Source organism: Watersipora subatra, chromosome 3, assembly GCF_963576615.1.
Source record: "Watersipora subatra chromosome 3, tzWatSuba1.1, whole genome shotgun sequence".
In the NCBI taxonomy this organism is placed as follows: domain Eukaryota; kingdom Metazoa; phylum Bryozoa; class Gymnolaemata; order Cheilostomatida; family Watersiporidae; genus Watersipora; species Watersipora subatra.
The window spans coordinates 38,657,493-38,675,695 of NC_088710.1; the positions used below are offsets into that span (position 1 = coordinate 38,657,493).

At 35.3% G+C, this 18,203-nt stretch overlaps 1 protein-coding gene across 3 annotated transcripts in view; it reads left to right on the forward strand.

Moving 5' to 3' along the window:
- The window catches only part of LOC137392169 (N-acetylneuraminate 9-O-acetyltransferase-like), a 67,610-nt gene that overhangs the window by 36,068 nt on the left and 13,339 nt on the right, over positions 1-18,203 (forward strand). For all 3 annotated transcript variants that reach the window (XM_068078804.1, XM_068078805.1, XM_068078803.1), the window contains exons 8-16: positions 4,703-4,827; positions 5,975-6,042; positions 8,004-8,145; positions 9,171-9,279; positions 9,398-9,487; positions 9,974-10,093; positions 11,788-11,944; positions 13,359-13,438; positions 13,980-14,084. In XM_068078804.1, coding sequence (XP_067934905.1) covers positions 4,703-4,827; positions 5,975-6,042; positions 8,004-8,145; positions 9,171-9,279; positions 9,398-9,487; positions 9,974-10,093; positions 11,788-11,944; positions 13,359-13,438; positions 13,980-14,084 — 996 coding nt within the window. The remainder of the gene's footprint in view (positions 1-4,702; positions 4,828-5,974; positions 6,043-8,003; positions 8,146-9,170; positions 9,280-9,397; positions 9,488-9,973; positions 10,094-11,787; positions 11,945-13,358; positions 13,439-13,979; positions 14,085-18,203) is intronic.

Below are 18,203 nucleotides of genomic sequence, written 5' to 3' on the forward strand. Positions count from 1 at the left end.
AATTTCCATGAATTTCCATGAGTTTGAGTCTTTATTGTTGTCAAGCTCAGCTGTTCTAATAATAGCTATAGCCGGATTTCCAACAGACATACGGACTTTGAGAAATATATATATCCTTGAGAAATATAAATATATAGATCTAAGTATATATCTATATATATACGTATATATGTATATGTAGGCCTATATGTATATACTAGCTGTGCTACCCGGCATTGCCCGGGTAATAAAAAAGTCTTTGAGCAGAACATTTATTTGTGTTTAACATATAACAACATTTGCCATTCTAACTTTCAAACTACATATTATGAGAAAAGTGTTTTGTGTAGTTGAAATAAATTAATAGAGAAAATAAAAACAATTGTAAAGATTTTCAAACTTTGTCAAACAACTGTAACTTTCAAATTTCATAACTTGGAAGAAGTGTCTCGTTAAAATAAATGAGGTCGAAAAATAAATATGTAAAAGTGTTTAAATGTAAATGTGAGATCATTAGCCAGTAATGGCTAAATATAGTCTGTTTTGCTACAATTACAATGAAACATTATTTGATGTACAATTATATGATTTTAGTTCATTTCAGTGTTGGCATGCACAAATCGGCATGCCAATTTTCGCATGGCTATAGATGTACATAAAAAACGGATGGAAACCCGTAGTAATTATCTAATGCAGTCACCTCCTGGTAAAGATCATCATTAAAACAAGTAGCAAAACAATATGTTGACCTGTTAACCTTAGTAACTACAGCCATCTACAATATGTTAACCTGTTAACCTTAGTAGCTACAGCTATCTACAATATGTTAACCTTAATAGCTACAGCTATCTACAATAACTGTAGTGCATTTTGTGGTTATGATCTGCAAGATAATATAACATCACAATGTACTACACAGAGAGTTCTTACCTTCGAGACAGACGTGTAACATTAACGCTTACCGTAAAACCTCTAATTGAACGCAATGGCACTTTATTTTTCAACCCTTCCTCTAAAGTGGCGATCAATTAGAGGGCCCGTATTCAAATAGAGGCTGGCGTTGTATTTTTTATTTGCTCGTCAGAATTTTGGGAAGATAAATTTAGCCCTTTTTCAGGCGAAGCGAATGTCGCCTATATTTTGCCCTTCTATTTCGGTGGAGCGATGTTAAACCTTTTGGATGCAATAAATCTTACCTCTAACTTGTCAAAGATCTCTAAATGAAATATGCATTGGGAAGTTGAGAGGTATCTCTACCAGTTGTTATTTATTGCTTGCAATTAATCTACGATGATATTATAGCCTGTGCCTTGCTTTGCATTTTGTTAGAACTTTTAAGTTTTTATTTCGTTCTAAATTTGAAGGCATATTTTTATTTTATTAGTAATGTAGAAAAGTTGAATAAAATCTCATTGCACTCATTGATATGTTTGCTACATTTTGCAGCCAAAGCTAGCTTTTTATGTGCAATAGAAAAGGAGTTGTGAGCATTGATCCATTGTAAGCAGTGTTTAGATAGCCGCAAGGATTCTATTATATAATATGCTATATATGCTAAGTTCTGCAAACTTATAAGTTATAAAATGATAATCTATCAAATGATACAAACATATATTCATGAACAAGTGACATAAACGTATACCATAAACCATAACCCATACTTACCGTATACTTACCGTATGAATCTTTTAAAACAAAAATATTTGCATCATTTGCTCCGATAGCTGCATTTTGATTGTTGTTTTCGATGGAACAAACATTTTCTGGTTCAGTATCTTTCACAATATCTTCTGGTTTCAGCTCTTCTTCTGCACTGCTGAACTAGTCGATATTAGCGGTCAAACAATTTTTTGGCTGAGCAAAATTTTACTCATCGCATTTAGCACAAATGCAACGCGTAAAAGTTTTGCTCGCTAAACGTAACCTTTGTACTAGAGATGCCCTGATTCTAAATTCACCAGCCGATTCAGATACCGATCCGGTATACCGATTCTTATTGAAAAATAATCCGATTCAGATACCGATTCAGATTTTTTGTGCTGCTTAGATAGCTGTTCATTTTATTATCCAAATATAAACATAATACAAAGAAAATATAGATATTAATGTATTTATTTGTTTGTATTTATGAAAAAAATATACGTGTATATACATATTCACATACGGACATACCGTGCATGTAGTAACAAAACAGTCCATGTTTCTTGTAATTTGTAAATAAAGGTAATTACTGTCAGTGGTACAGTTCTATCTGTGATAACAAAGTCTCTTTTTTATTGCTGGATGAACTGCTGCTCCTGTACAAGTTTAGAGCAAATCAACGTTTCTTGTAATTACAGTTAGTGATTCAACTCTCTCAGTAAGAAGTATCTTTCTTATATCACTATCAATGTAGCCAGTCGTACTGAAGGGGGACTCACTTGCCACAGACAGGCTAAATACCGATAAGCCGCTAGGGTTACCGTTTTTTGTACGGTACAAGCGATACATTGTATCGGCAGGATCAAGAGTGTGATAGATAACTTTATGCATAGACTGTTTAAATTACTTTCGTAATGCTAGTAAATAGAAATATTACACTGCGCTTTTGTCTCCCATCTTTGTTATCTTGCTCGTGATTGACTGCAATAACTCATATCGCTGTAATTGGGAAATACCACACTTTGTGATTACATCCTGACTAAATCAAAAAGGTTCCTCAGCTGTGTTGATCGGGCTATAGACATGAAATAAATTGTGTGACAGGCCAGAAATTCATTAGGTAAAGGTAAGGAGCTTGTAGATGATAATTTTTTATTAGTGTAGCAGGCTGAAATGCGGTTCTCTGCAAAATAGTTTATCTGTAAAAGAGTATTGGAAGTTTCAGATAGTTTCAAAAAAGATCAGCCGATACTGATTCAGATACTTAACACCCATATCGGCACTGATACCGATTCCGATACAAAAATCGGGGCAACCTATTTTGTACCATCGTAAATGTAAATGTTTTTTTTATATACATGTAGTTGAAGTATCAAAATTGCGATAAACAAGGTACTGCGATTAGCCTGAGGTAGTTATTAATTTTTTCTATGGTATTGCTTTCAAAATTTTAACGAATATAAAAGGAAAAGCTTTGGAATTGGACACCGAGAAGTAATTGTTATTTAGGTAAACGATTAATTATTAATACGATTTTGTGCACACTTTTCTACTGATCAATTGATATTATCACAAAGATAAAATAATATCAAAGTAGTGGTCAAATGAAGGTGGCGTTCAATTAGAGAGTGGCGCTCTATTTTTCAACCCTTCTCTCAGTGTGGGGGTCAATTGGAGGCGGCGTTCAATTAGAGGTTTTACTGTAATCTAACATTAATAAATTTAGCTTACTAAACTCATACTTTAAGGAAGTTTTAGAATGTATTTTAGTAAACTTCAAACTTTCAACTAAAATTTTATCATTTATCAGTTTGGGAATCGGCTTTACCATAATGGATAACACTGAACTCGCCATGGCGAACAATGTATATCTCTTAATAACGTATATATATAATCAGTACACAAATCACCAAATTTTAATTTTGAGATAAATTATTGTTGATATCGTGTGGTAGAAACAATTCTCCCTAATAAAAGAATAATGAAAAAGCGTTGTTTCCTAGAGTTGGCCGAAAAAAATTTATAACAGAGGCATCGTAACGTGTGGGCGCAATGCTAAAATAATAGCTATAGCTGGGCAATCAGATCCACATATGAATATGCGGATACACGAATACACACCTAAACTTTGAGAATTATATATAGATAATATAATACATGTATATACAATCATGTGCAAAAGAAAGGGCCCACCTCTGATTCTCATTGTACTAAGTACTAATGACTAATTTCTCAAAGTACTAATGACCTTCCAAAATCAACCCCAACGGCCCTTTTCAGGGCCACCAACACTTCCAAGAGATTGAATTGTTCGACAAAAAGAGTTTCCCAATGATACTTTGTGTAATACTGATGAAATTAAATTATGCCATATTAGTCATTTTCGGAAGTTGCAATGGAAATTGCATCCCAGACATTACATTTTGCAGGATAGGTCAAAAATGACATTAGGTTCTGATTCTCCAGAAGCTGCTGATTCCAAAAATATATACATTATTATACTTGGAGCGAACACCTTTGCTTCAGCACAGGTTTACTGTCCGAAATACACAACAATTTAGGGTGGGCCCTTTCTTTTGCACATCACTGTATATATATATATATATATATATATATATATATATATAATACATGTATATATATATAATACATGTATATATATATATATATATATATGTATACATGTATTATATTATCTATATATATTTCTCAAAGTTTAGGTGTGTATTCGTGTATCCGCATATATGTATATACATATATATACATGTGTATGTATATATATATATGCATATATATATATATAGCATATATATATATATATATATATATATATATATATATATATATGAGTCTTAGCATATATATATATAGCGTATAACATATATATATATACATGTATATATATATATGCATATATATAGCATGTATATATATATGAGTCTTAGCATATATATATATATATATATAGCGTGTAACATATATATATACATGTATATATATGCTGAGTCTTAGTACCTTGGGATAGGTAGTATATAATGAGTTCAAGGGACTCCAAAACTTACAATGATCGTTTATTCTGCAGGACTCTCAAATTCTCCTCAATTACCTCTGTAATGGCAACATGTATTATCAGGACGGCACTTGTTGTACGACAACAGAGAAACCTACACTCCTTCAGTTTATGACCATTGTCATCTTTGTCATGTGGTTAGTGCTGGTCTTTCTCTCAACTAACTGGTACAAGTTATCTCAATACATGGTCTAAATTAGGAAAGGGGCTATTTGTAATCTACATTTGGTTTTAACTATGGCTCTCGCACTACCCGCTTTACTACTACTACCCGCTCTACTTGCATATGCTTACTCACCTTTGCTCAGTTATTTGACTTTGTAATGGTTAACTAAATGCTTGCATACATCAGTTTTCTGTTGATGTTTAAAAGCCAGGTGAAAGTTAATGCAGCTGGAAAAGGTAAAACTGAGTTATGGGCATATAAGCAGCATGTGTCACAGACTTGAACTAATAGATTAGTATCAGCCAGTGGTTTGTACTCACACCTACAACTCATGGCTTGTATGTATTGCATTTGTTAATATGAGAAAAGCAGATAGCGAAGTCATAATTTAGATTTCAGGAAATGTTTGATAGTCTACACTTGAAGTATGTTGTGATACTCTATACTTAGAATATAGTGTTATACTCTATACTTAGAATAAAGTGTGATACGCTATACTTAGATTATCCATCGGTTTTTTTGACGTCATCACTCTGTTTGCACATGCGCTCGTCCACGAAAAAGCCGCCATCTTTGTAGAAAACGATCGTCATTCTTTTGATTAATAGTATTTTATGGTGTTGTTTTGATACTAAAATAAAAAATATGCAAACAAAAGCATTGTTTGCAATAATTAATTGCAGAAGCTTCGTGATTTTAACGATAAAAATTATCCATAAAGATGGCAGAAAACGATAGAATGACGTCACGAAAAAACTAAGGATAGTGTGATATACTTATTATATATATTATCATTATATACTATATTTTAATAGTATTTAATGATAATAGAAATTTTACACTTAGAATATAGTGTGATACTCTATGCTTAGAATATAGTGGGATACTCTACACTTAGAATATAGTGTGATACTCTATACTTAGAATATAGTGTGATACTTTATACTTAGAATATAGTGTGATACTCTATACTTAGAATATAGTGTGATACTCTATACTTAGAATATAGTTTGATACTCTATACTTAGATTATAGTGTGATTTTCCTCACATGGATTACAATTATACTTGTTCTGTATATTGGTTTTATCTTGATCTGTATGTTTATTTCATTAACAGCATCAGCCTCTGTGTGATCATGTTTGTTGTCTGCTGGAGAGATGTGAAGGAAGTGAAGACGACGGCAGGTAAAAGTTCTACTGTGTGCTCAATGATAATGGGGAAGGGGAGTTGAGGGATGGTTGGAACAGGGTAAAAACATGGAATCGAAAGGGCCATTGAAAAGAATATATGGGCCAAAGGGCATCAACCAACAACAAAACGGCCGTTAGATGACAAAATCATATATCTAGCTGGTTTAACCTGGTTAGATTGAGCTTATTTAGGACTTTTGTTGTCAGCATATATGTGTATAATGGCTGATATGTCAGCACATATGCAATGTATACCGTTGTATACGATGGTTCTGTACACTCAGCATGTAACAGTATATAATGGCTTAGAAAAGTCAGCATGCAGTTGTGTGCAATGGCTTGGCGTTGTCACCATATATTTGGGCATGGGTAATGCTAATAGAATATACCGTAAAACCTCTAATTGAACGCCATGGCACTCTATTTTTTAACCCTTCTTTTGTAGTGGCGGTCAATTGGAGGTGATGTTCAAATAGAGGCTGGCGTGGTAATTTTTAAATGGCTCATCAGAATTTGGAAACGATAAATTCAGCCCTTTTTCGGGCAAAGCACATGTTGCCTATAATTTGCCATCTTTTTCCGGTAGAACAATTGGATGCAATAAACCTACTAACTTACCTCCAACTTGCCAAAGATTTCTTAATAAATATGCGTTGAGGAATTGAGAGATATCTCTACCACTTGATATCTATTGCTTGCAGTTAACCTGCGATGATATTATAGCTTGTGTCCTGCTTTGCAATTTGTTAGAGCTTCCAATTTTTATTTCATTCTAAATTTGAAAACATATTTTTATTTCATATTTATATTTAACATTGTTGCATAAAAGCTCTTGCACTCCTTGATATGTTTGCTACAATTTACAGCCAAAACTAGCTTTTTATGTGTAATAGAAGAGGAGTTACGAGCGTCGATCAATTGTAAGATCAAATTACCGCAATGATACTATCAAATAATATGTTATAAATCTGCAAATCTATAAGTTTGATAACGATAATCTATCAAATGCTACAAAAATATATTCAAGAACAAGTGACAAACGAACCATACTTATATTATCTGCAGGAATAAAACTTAAAGTTTTAAAAACAAGAATATTTTCATCGTTTGCTAGGATAGCTGCATTCTGATTGTTGAATTCGATGGAACGAACATCTTCTGGTTGTCCAATATTTTCCACAATGTCATCTGACCTCAACTCTTCTTCTGCACTGCTGAACTAGTCGATATTAGCGTCCAAACAATTTTGGGCAGAGCAAAATTTTCACGTGGTCCATTTCGCACCAATGCAATGTGTAAAAGTTTTGCTCGCTAAACGTAACCTTTGGCCCAAAATTTGCAAACCGTTTTATAGGCGTGTACTTCGAAGGATAAACACCGCGTTAAACAAAGAACTACTATTAGCCCAAGACAGTTGTTAATTATTTTTATGGCGCTTCTTTCAAAGTTCATCTACCATCGTAAATTTAAACCGTTTTTATATATGTTCATGTACTTCGAAGTAGAAAGACCGCGTTAAACGAGGAACTAACATTAGCCTGAGACAGTTATTGCTTATTTTTACGGTGTTGCTTTCAAAGTTTTAATGGAAAAAAATCTTTTGGATTGTACAAGAGAATTAATTGTTATTGATATAAATGATTCAATAATAATACGATTTTGTGAAAACTTCTACTGATAATTGGTATTATGGGCTCATAAAGATCAAATGTCAAAGTGGCAGTCAAATAGAGGTGGCGTTCAATTAGAGAGTGGCGCTCTATTTTTCGACCCTTCTCTCAGGGTGGCGGTCAAATTAAAGTGGCGTTCAAATAGAGGCCGCGTTCAATTGGAGTTTTACGGTAGTTGCATATTGTAATGTCTGCATATAATCAATCATTTTTAATATTTTAGTGCTGTCACCATGCAATCATGTATAATATTTTACTGCTGTAACCATATAATTGTATACTTAGGTTCAGCAGTAGTTGACAGCACAAAAACAAAGGTTTATCACACAAGAAATATTGAGGCTACCTGGAAAGTTTCGCTCTTTGAGATCTTTAGAGGTTTCAGCCGAATCGGAATCATTGTTGGCTATGCCTTTTTATGTGACAGGTAATAATAAGAATAATAATTACAATAATAAGTAGCAATAACAATAATAAAGCTGTTAATCAATAGCAACCTGCTGTACGCAAGAGTGAAACCGTAAAACCTTTATTTGAACGCTATGGCGTTCTATCTTTCAACCCTTTTATGATGGCGTTTAATTAGAGGTGACGTTCAATAAAAGGGTGGTGTTAAATTTTTCAACTAGTTGTTCAAAATTTTGGCAAGTCTAATTTCATTTAATGAATAACGAATATTGAAAATCAAATGGTACACCGCTATTACTTTAGGATGTTAGGGTGGCCTAGTGATGGCGTCTTTGAATGTCAAACATGGGGTTGTTGGTTCAACCCCTGCTTAATGCCAATCAGACAAAAAGCTTTTTGCAAGCTTTCAACCCTAAATTGCTGGGTCTTACCTATCTAGATTATAACTTGGAGGCTTCATGTACCACACTGACAGCATGGGCACGTTAAAGATCCACCTCTGTCCTTAACACATTCGGCAAATAAATCAGGGAGCCATTTCACAATACAAAATGTTGTGTTGCAAAATGCATCCCTTCGTGGTAATCTGACAGTTCCAGAAGAAGCCCTTGATAAATGTTAGGACCACCCAAGGTAGTTTATCAAAAACTAGTCCTTTTAGACTAGACAACTAGAGAAAACAGTCTGTTTTTCCACTAGAGAACATGAGAACACTACCAAGCATTGTCACTATGTCGCATTGTCGCTCTATTTTTCAACCTTTCTATAGTGGTGTTCAAATAGAGGTGGCCTTCAAATAAAGGTGGCGTTCAAATACAGGTTTTACGGTATTTATAATAACACAGCTGTTATTCTAGAACAACTCGCTCCTGTTGACAAAGGTGTGATTGTTAGCATTAGATGTCTTGCTATGGCTAACGGAATACAAACTATTGATTGTTTGTTAGAAATGAGTGACATTGAAAATATAAATGTCATACACCTACATTTTTTACCTGTTGTCTTATTTACTCACCATTAGAGGTTGTCTTTGCTTGTTTTCAGGACGACCTTTTTCATGAAAGAGAACAAAAATTACACAAACTTGAACTTTGGGTTTCCGCTGGCCTATGTTATCCTCATAGGTCTTTTCTGGGCAAAGGATTCAGAGCACGTAGGTAGATTGGCTTTCTCTCGCAGCGAATTATTTTTAATCGTTTGTGTTATTTATAAGTACATGTATGTTGCTGGACTTTGATGAGTCATTTATCGTGGTGCACAAATTACTGTAGACCTCCATCCTGCATAGAGACCAAACAGATGAGTGGAAGGGTTGGATGCAGATTGTCATTCTTATCTATCATTTCACCGGAGCCAGCAGGGTGAGCACGTGTACCCACTCTCACTGCTCCACTTGTATAGCCGCTTTAGCGATCTAGAATGTAGGCTACTGGCACTTTTTGGGGTTTTATTGTGATAACAATGGAGCTATGCATATGTTTTGAAAGGCTTAAGCGATATTGGCATCTTTTTTAACCCTCGATTTAAACACAGAAAGAACAGATGACAAGAGCAGATGACTCGGCATACGAATCATGCAGCTCTTAACTTTTCTATTTTATCTTTTCAGGTTCTCAGTTGTTTTACATATGTATAGCGGAAGCTTGTTTCATGACTCTTCACTTTGTATAGCGGGAGCTCGTTTCATGACCCTTCACTTCAGAATTGACCAATTGAATTGCTTCTTACGAGTCTTACGGATGTAATGAACATTTGTATAGTGGGAGCTTGTTTCATGACCCTTCACTTCAGAATCGACCAATTGAATTGCTTCTTACGCGTCTTACGGATGAAATGAACATTTGCAGGTTCTGGGTGTGTACATGTTTGTGCGCTGCTTAGTGACTGCCTATGTCTTCCTTAATGCCTATGGCAACTTTATGTATTCTTGGAATACCGGAGATTACAGCGTTCATAGATATTTCACAGTGAGTCTCCCGTACCTGTTACCATTATAACTTGCTAGCAGTACCTGTAATACCAATAGCGCCTCACCATGCTTACAGGTTTCTCAGTTTTATGTTTAATTTCAAGTAATATGTATGCATAATTATCTATATATCTCCCCTCTGCTCATCCATCTTCACCTTTCTCGACTCTCTTCTCACCCTTCTTTTCCATCTTCCTATTCGTTTATCCTTTTTCTCACATTCTCTCCCTTTCTCGAACCACTTGGCTTGACTCTCATTAAAGCTTATATATTTAATGCATTTTCATGTAGCATTGTAACAGCACTAACGTATCTACCGCTTCTAATATTTTGTTACGGCACATTACTACAACTCTTTGACAACAGTTCATCAGTTGCAATCATTTTCTAGCTCAAAAATACATCTCCTAATAAATGCTCTAATGCATCTCGAGTTATGTTTTAAGGATAGTCTAATATCTGAGTTTATTGATGCTGTTATAGCAATCCATGTTTGATAACTGTCTAAGATTAGTCTGAACCCACAAAAAATATTAACTATGGTTATAATGCTCTCTCAGCGCGATGTAATGTAATTTCTTTTTATTTGATGTCTCTTGGTATTTAGATTTTTTGTTTTTTGTTTTGGATTTTATTTTCTTAAATTCTAAATGTGCTCATTTTGTTGTTCGAATGACTTCATTTGCATGAAAAAGCTTTGACAGGATGTTAGCCTAATTGGCTCACCACGATTTATTTGATTAGTGAATATCACAAACTCTTGTTGCAAGTCAACCTTTAAAGGTTGGCTTGCAACAAAATTCACATTACAGTTATTTGGTATCAAAAGATTCACCATGTCTTACTCTGTTGTCTTGTAGGTGCCAAATATGTGGAAATGTGATTACAAGTTCTTAAAAGCTCAAAAACGAAAAGCCGCCGTAGATTGGAATCTGTTTATTTCTCTGACGTAGTCATTACGTTTGGTTATTGTCTTGTCACGTGATGTTCTCACATGAGTTGAAAGGCCAATACAAAGCTCTATATAAATCTTATCGTAGCACTAGTTTATGACAAACACTTCGGGTTTTACCGAACACCCCGTATCAAACATAGATGCTCGCTATTTTACAGTTTTGTTTCGGCTTGGTCTAATCAGCAAGTCGTAATCTGATCATGTGACCCAATACTTTGCAAATAATTTCTGCAGCCCTTATCAATTCTCACAGGTGACCAACAGGCTCGTCATGATTATCAGACAATGATATGTACTCCTTCGAGCTAAGGTTAGAAAATTAAACGAATTTTTACGGTAAGTTATAAGATATCAGTGTTAAAAGCGACAGCATTACAATGACGATAAAATAAACGCGTAAGAACAATAGATATGATTTTATTGAATGCGTGAAGTATATTTGTGAAAATATTTCGACGAATGAGGTTGCATGAAAGTGTAAATAGAAACCATCTTGTAACAACTACGTCCCAATTGAGCCGTTTTGGAAAGAGAATCCAAACTACGGCGGTCTTGTGTGGTTGCGACTAACTGTTCGTTTTTGAGCTTTTAAGAGCTTGTAATCACATTTCCATATATTTTGCACTACAACACAACAGAGTAAGACATGGTGAATCTTTTCATATCAAATAACTGTAATGTGAATTTTGTTGCAAGTCAACCTTTAAGTTAGCTCTATTATGTTATATCTATTGCAGGTGGTGGTGCGGTACAACCTACTGGTCATATGCCTATGTATGGTGATGAACAGGCCCTACCAATTTTATTACTTTGTACCTCTCATAACCTTCTGGTACACAGTTATGTATTTAACTGCCGCTCTATGGCCCAGGGTGAATAGTCACTGCGTTGAAAGTGAGTCCATTTTTTAACTTTTTATGTTAATTCTTCGGAATCATAAGCAATTTCGTTTGAGTCAACAAACATTAATGTCAATCTTTTTTCTTTGAAAACTGCACTGATGTCAGGCCTGTATTCCCTTGTTTCAAGTTGGGGCGGCAAATGTTACGCGACTAGTTATGAACGCCTGAGGGTTTGGACGGGGCGGTGTAAACCCCCCAAAAGGTTTCTTTCATGTAGGTCCTCAACCGGGTCTCTCATGCTTTATCGGAAAATATAAATATTTTTCTATTATTTGAGATTTGTTTGTTTTAGGTGATGTTTTCAGATGAAAATAGGTTAAACTTGACCGAAGTTAAAACGCTCAGAAAAATACATCTTTTTTTAGCATTTCGACAAAGATCAATTTTGCCGATTTTATTTTAAGTTCATTTGAAGGTTTCTACGCTTTCGATTGGGTTATTGGCAAGCGGCTGTTTGGTAAAGCGACATTGTGCAAGCCTTTATAAAAGTCGTTATCAAGAATATTTTGCCGATGATGATAATAATGACGCCTAGGAACTACTAAAAGTTGATGATTATCTCTATGGCTTGGAATAAAATGATGATCTACAGCGATAAAAACCATCCTCGTAGCCGTTGGGCGAATAACTGTTAGAGTTAATGATGTTCAGGTCGAGTTATCTAAAGCAATTTATCATTGCGTGGGAACGGACCAAACAAATCCGTTCGAGTTAATCAAGTGTTCGAGATAACATTTTACATTTTATTGATTTGAATTGAATTTGATTGTACTTAGCCGCTGAAAATTCCTAAAAAGTTGGGGCGGCTCAGCCGGCCAGCTGCATCAGGGAATACGAGCCTGACTGATGTGTCATATTAGCTGATCAGATTTCCTCAATTTTAAAAAGATATACAGTAGCTTACTGTATGGGCTTGCAATTGTTTTGTATTTGCTGCAGATGTATGATTTTCTTCAATATTAACTGCTTGAAACATATTCTTGGTTACAACAGCAACTGGTTTTGTGTTCATCAGCTTCATAATCAGTTAGATAACACCAGAAATTTCTATATACCCTCATCACCCTCATTTTTTCGGTTGTTTGCAAGTCATAAACTATGTACTAGTAGTTATCGTTGGATGAGACTGTATGGTGTACGATGTACGAGTTACATGGAGTGCATGGAGTTACATGGACCTACATGAGGTTACATGGAGCTACATGGAGCTACATGGAGTGCATGGAGCTACATGGAGCTACATGGAGCTACATGGAGTTACATGGAGTTACATGGAGCTACATGGAGTTACATGGAGCTACATGGAGTTACATGAAGCTACATGGAGTGCATGGAGCTCGCAGCAAGTATTCTGTTAGTAGACCATTTGGCCGTAGCATTAGCTTCTTAACTAATATATATTGCAGAAAGTCTGACACGCCTCTGGTACTTGATACTCAAGCTTATAATTCTCCTTGCACTGATCACATTACTGTCTAGCTATGAGGTGAGTGCAGCTGTCTGTGCATTTAATATTTATTCCTTAGCATGTATATTTTTATATGCACATGGGCATGATGACTGTATATATATAAACTAGAAGTCTAAAGTATGTATACACTAGAAGTTTAGGATTGGTTGTACTAGGAAGTACATGATGACTGTATGTATACACTAGAAGTTTAGGATTGGTTGTACTAGGAAGTACATGATGACTATGTATACACTAGAAGTTTAGGATTGGTTGTACTAGGAAGTAGATGATGACTGTATGTTATACACTAGAAGTTTAGGATTGGTTGTACTAGGAAGTACATGATGACTGTATGTATACACTAGAAGTTTAGGATTGGTTGTACTAGGAAGTACATGATGACTGTATGTATACACTAGAAGTTTAGGATTGGTTGTACTAGGAAGTAGATGATGACTGTATGTATACTACTAGGAAGTAGAGGATACTAGATACATATGTATGTAGGTACAGTATGTATATATGTTTGTATACATTAGATATTTATAGAATGTCAGATAATATGTCTGTTTAGGCCATATTTGAGAAGATATTCAGTGCAAACCCTCTCAAGCCTCTTTACATCACAAGAGAAAACACTGTTCTTGATTGGAAGTTTAGATGGTCTATCGACAGATATGTAAGTTAGCCTCACACACTTTTGCTCATATATCATTACACATTGTTCTTGTATTGTTATGCTTAGACAATTAACTCCTGAGTATAGATCTACATGTATATACTACTATTATTTACACATAAGTGTGTCTGTTGTACGTAATCTTGCTATCAAAATAAACTTATTGTGATTAACTTGTTATTTTTATTTAACTCTGTTCAATTTTATTGTTAAAATTACTACTGTTAGTCTTTGTTTATCTACTACGGGAAGTTTCATGACCTGTTGTACTTACCTGCCAGTCTTTGTTTATCTACTACGGGAAGTTTCACGACCTGTTGTACTTACCTGCCAGTCTTTGTTTATCTACTACGGGAAGTTTCATGACCTGTTGTACTTACCTGCCAGTCTTTGTTTATCTACGGGAAGTTTCATGACCTGTTGTACTTACCTGCCAGTCTTTGTTTATCTACGGGAAGTTTCATGACCTGTTGTACTTACCTGCCAGTCTTTGTTTATCTACGGGAAGTTTCATGACCTGTTGTACTTACCTGCCAGTCTTTGTTTATCTACGGGAAGTTTCATGACCTGTTGTACTTACCTGCCAGTCTTTGTTTATCTACGGGAAGTTTCATGACCTGTTGTACTTACCTGCCAGTTTTTGTTTATCTACGGGAAGTTTCATGACCTGTTGTACTTACCTGCCAGTCTTTGTTTATCTACGGGAAGTTTCATGACCTGTTGTACTTACCTGCCAGTCTTTGTTTATCTACGGGAAGTTTCATGACCCGCTGTTGTACTTACCTGCCAGTCTTTGTTTATCTACGGGAAGTTTCATGACCCGCTGTTGTCAATCCTCAGGTTTGTACTGAATTATGTTCAATGTGAAGTCACTCTGAATATAATTTAGTGCAAGCCTGAAGATTGACAACAACAGGTCTTGAAGCTGCCCATAGTAGATAAACAAAGACTGGCAGGTAAGTACAACAGGTCTTGAAACTGCCCATAGTAGATGAACAAAGATTGGCAGGTAAGTACAACAGGTCTTGAAATTGCCCATAGTAGATGAACAAAGACTGGCAGGTAAGATGAACAAAGACTGGCAGGTAAGATGAACAAAGACTGGCAGGTAAGATGAACAAAGACTGGCAGGTAAGATGAACAAAGACTGGCAGGTAAGATGAACAAAGACTGGCAGGTAAGATGAACAAAGACTGGCAGGTAAGACGAACAAAGACTGGCAGGTAAGACGAACAAAGACTGGCAGGTAAGTACAACAAAGACTGGCAGGTAAGTACAACAAAGACTGGCAGGTAAGATGAACAGGTTGTTAGACATTTCATGTTGCTTTGATAACGGTAGAGTAACTAAGTGTTGGTATTTTAGTTTTTACTTTTATATTGAGGCATCTTAGGGTGGTAACTGTTTGTTTTGTGAGACTTAATAGCACAGCGTTATTCCTTTTTTGTACAGCCAGTCTCAGTTTACAAAAACTCGGAGCAATGCCGGACCTTAAAGCTGCTCCATTGTTTGTCTAATGCATATCCTGAGTAATTACAACAGTTGAGTGGCAGCTCAGTTGTGAGCACAACTGTATGCCATCACATATGTACGATAAGTTGGCTAAGGCGACTAGTAACGTAGGCACCCTCTCTCCGTCTCTCACTCAGTATCTTCCTGTGTTAGTCATGCGCTTTTTAGGATGATATCTGTATGTAGTGTTCATTTTCAAGTTCAGTTTTTTTGTATCCCTTCCAAATATCAGAGAAAAGAAAATTTACTGCTCCTCAAAGAGCATCAGCTAAAAGGACAAAAGCCAGGTGTCATTGTACTATATATGAAAAGGGAAAATAGTAAAAAGTAAAAAAGACTGTGCATGGTAGTAGACTGCGGTACATATGGTAGTACACTACAGTACATATGGTAGTACACTGCGGTACATATGGTAGTACACTACAGTACATATGGTAGTGCACTACAGTACATATGGTAGTACACTGCGGTACATATGGTAGTACACTACAGTACATATGGTAGTACACTGCGGTACATATGGTAGTACACTACAGTACATATGGTAGTACACTGCGGTACATATGGTAGTGCACTAACAGTACATATGGTAGTACACTACAGTACATATGGTAGTGCACTACAGTACATATGGTAGTACACTACAGTACATATGGTAGTGCACTAACAGTACATATGGTAGTACACTACAGTACATGTTGTAGTACACTACAGTACATATGGTAGTGCATTACAGTACATATGGTAGTACACTACAGTACATATGGTAGTACACTACAGTACATATGGTAGTGCACTAACAGTACATATGGTAGTACACTACAGTACATGTTGTAGTACACTACTGTACATATGGTAGTGCATTACAGTACATATGGTAGTACACTACAGTACATATGGTAGTACACTACAGTACATATGGTAGTGCACTAACAGTACATATGGTAGTACTCTACTGTACATATTGTCGAATGCTGTCGACATGACTAGACTAGGCCCATTCACTTCTGATATTCCAGTATAGTCTAGGTTTTTAAAGATGTGATTGCGTCAAATTTTAGTTGATTTTAACAGAAAGTATTGATTTTTTTCTATCAGTTGATGTTGTTTGCTGTTTTAGGCGATCTCATTGTCAAGATATTGTAAGATTAAAATCGACAAAAATGGATCGTAGTAAAAATGCTCAGAAAAAAAAGATGTGCCTAGACTTGCCCAAAATGATGTATTTAGTGAAACAGTCTGTCTCTGTCTCTTGTATTCACATTGGCTATTGCGATAAAAGTCTAGTCCTACGCGCCTCTAATTGGCATATATTTTAGTTTGTATTTGCTCATGTTGGCTAAAATAAAATTTTAAATCTAGCTACAGATACATTATTATAAATGTCTCAAATGCCTCAAATAAGGGAATTAAAAACATGTCATATTAGTTTCCTCTAAATGCTGTGTAAACATCCGAGTACCGGCTACAATTCTGCCAGTCTACGGTAATTAGGTCATCGAGTTAACTTATTTCTTCGCAGCCTTTGTATGAGCAAAGTTCTCAGTTGCTACCCACACCGGAAACTAGCTACTAAATAAAATAAGCAAGCCGCATCTTTGAAGAGAATATGTTCGAATATATGGCGAAACCAACTACATCCCTAAGAAAGTGATGTATAGTCAACGTTATTTAGTCAATATTAGTATCAATTTGTAGAAAAAAATTGACTGGTGACACTTGATTAGTTGATTCAAGTACAAAACAAATAGTTTTATGAGTTGACCCAAACAGTGAACGCAAAACAACATCAATTTCTTTGAAATCAATTAACCCACCGATTTTGGCAAAGGGCAAATTTTAATAAAGCCATTCTTGCACCTGGTTGGCGGACTCATCTGTTTTCACTTAGTAGCATGGAGCATGAAGTTTTTTGAGCTCGTAATATTTGGTCTGTTGGAATTGAGTCGAGCTATTCAAAAGTACCTGTCAATACAGCTCTGATTAAACTTCATAAATCCATCTATCAGACAAAATTCCAGCACAGGTAGCAACGAGGCTATGATGTGTTCAATATGTTCTTCAAATCATGTTTTGCATTATCTTGAACAATATTATTTTATTATATAATTTGTACAAGCCAAAAACTTGTCATCTTGGCATAAGTATTTATTAGAAACACCATCCAAGTCATGGGCACTCACATATTTTCAGCTCATATAATAGGACAAATTAATCTACTGCAGTAAACTTAAACAAAATATATCGATCGTGCCGCACACATTTATGTCTCTCTTTCCCATTTATGGCTGTTTCCAAACTGACACAACTGATCCGATGGTGGCGCCACATAAACATCCTGTAATCCATAAAACAAATGTAGTAAATATATGTCATTAATAGATATGTTGTTCCAACGCATATCTACTGAACGCTTTCAATTTGGTAGTTAGATAGGTTGATAGTGTAAAATTACAAAATGAATAAATGTTGAACAAAAGCATAAGTACACTAAGCCAACAATTCGAAGCTTTGTTTCTGGGAGTGAAAGATGAGCATTGATCAATCCATTTTCCTCACTTTGTACAAATGAGAAATGAACATAAATTCTAATCAGGAATCTAATTT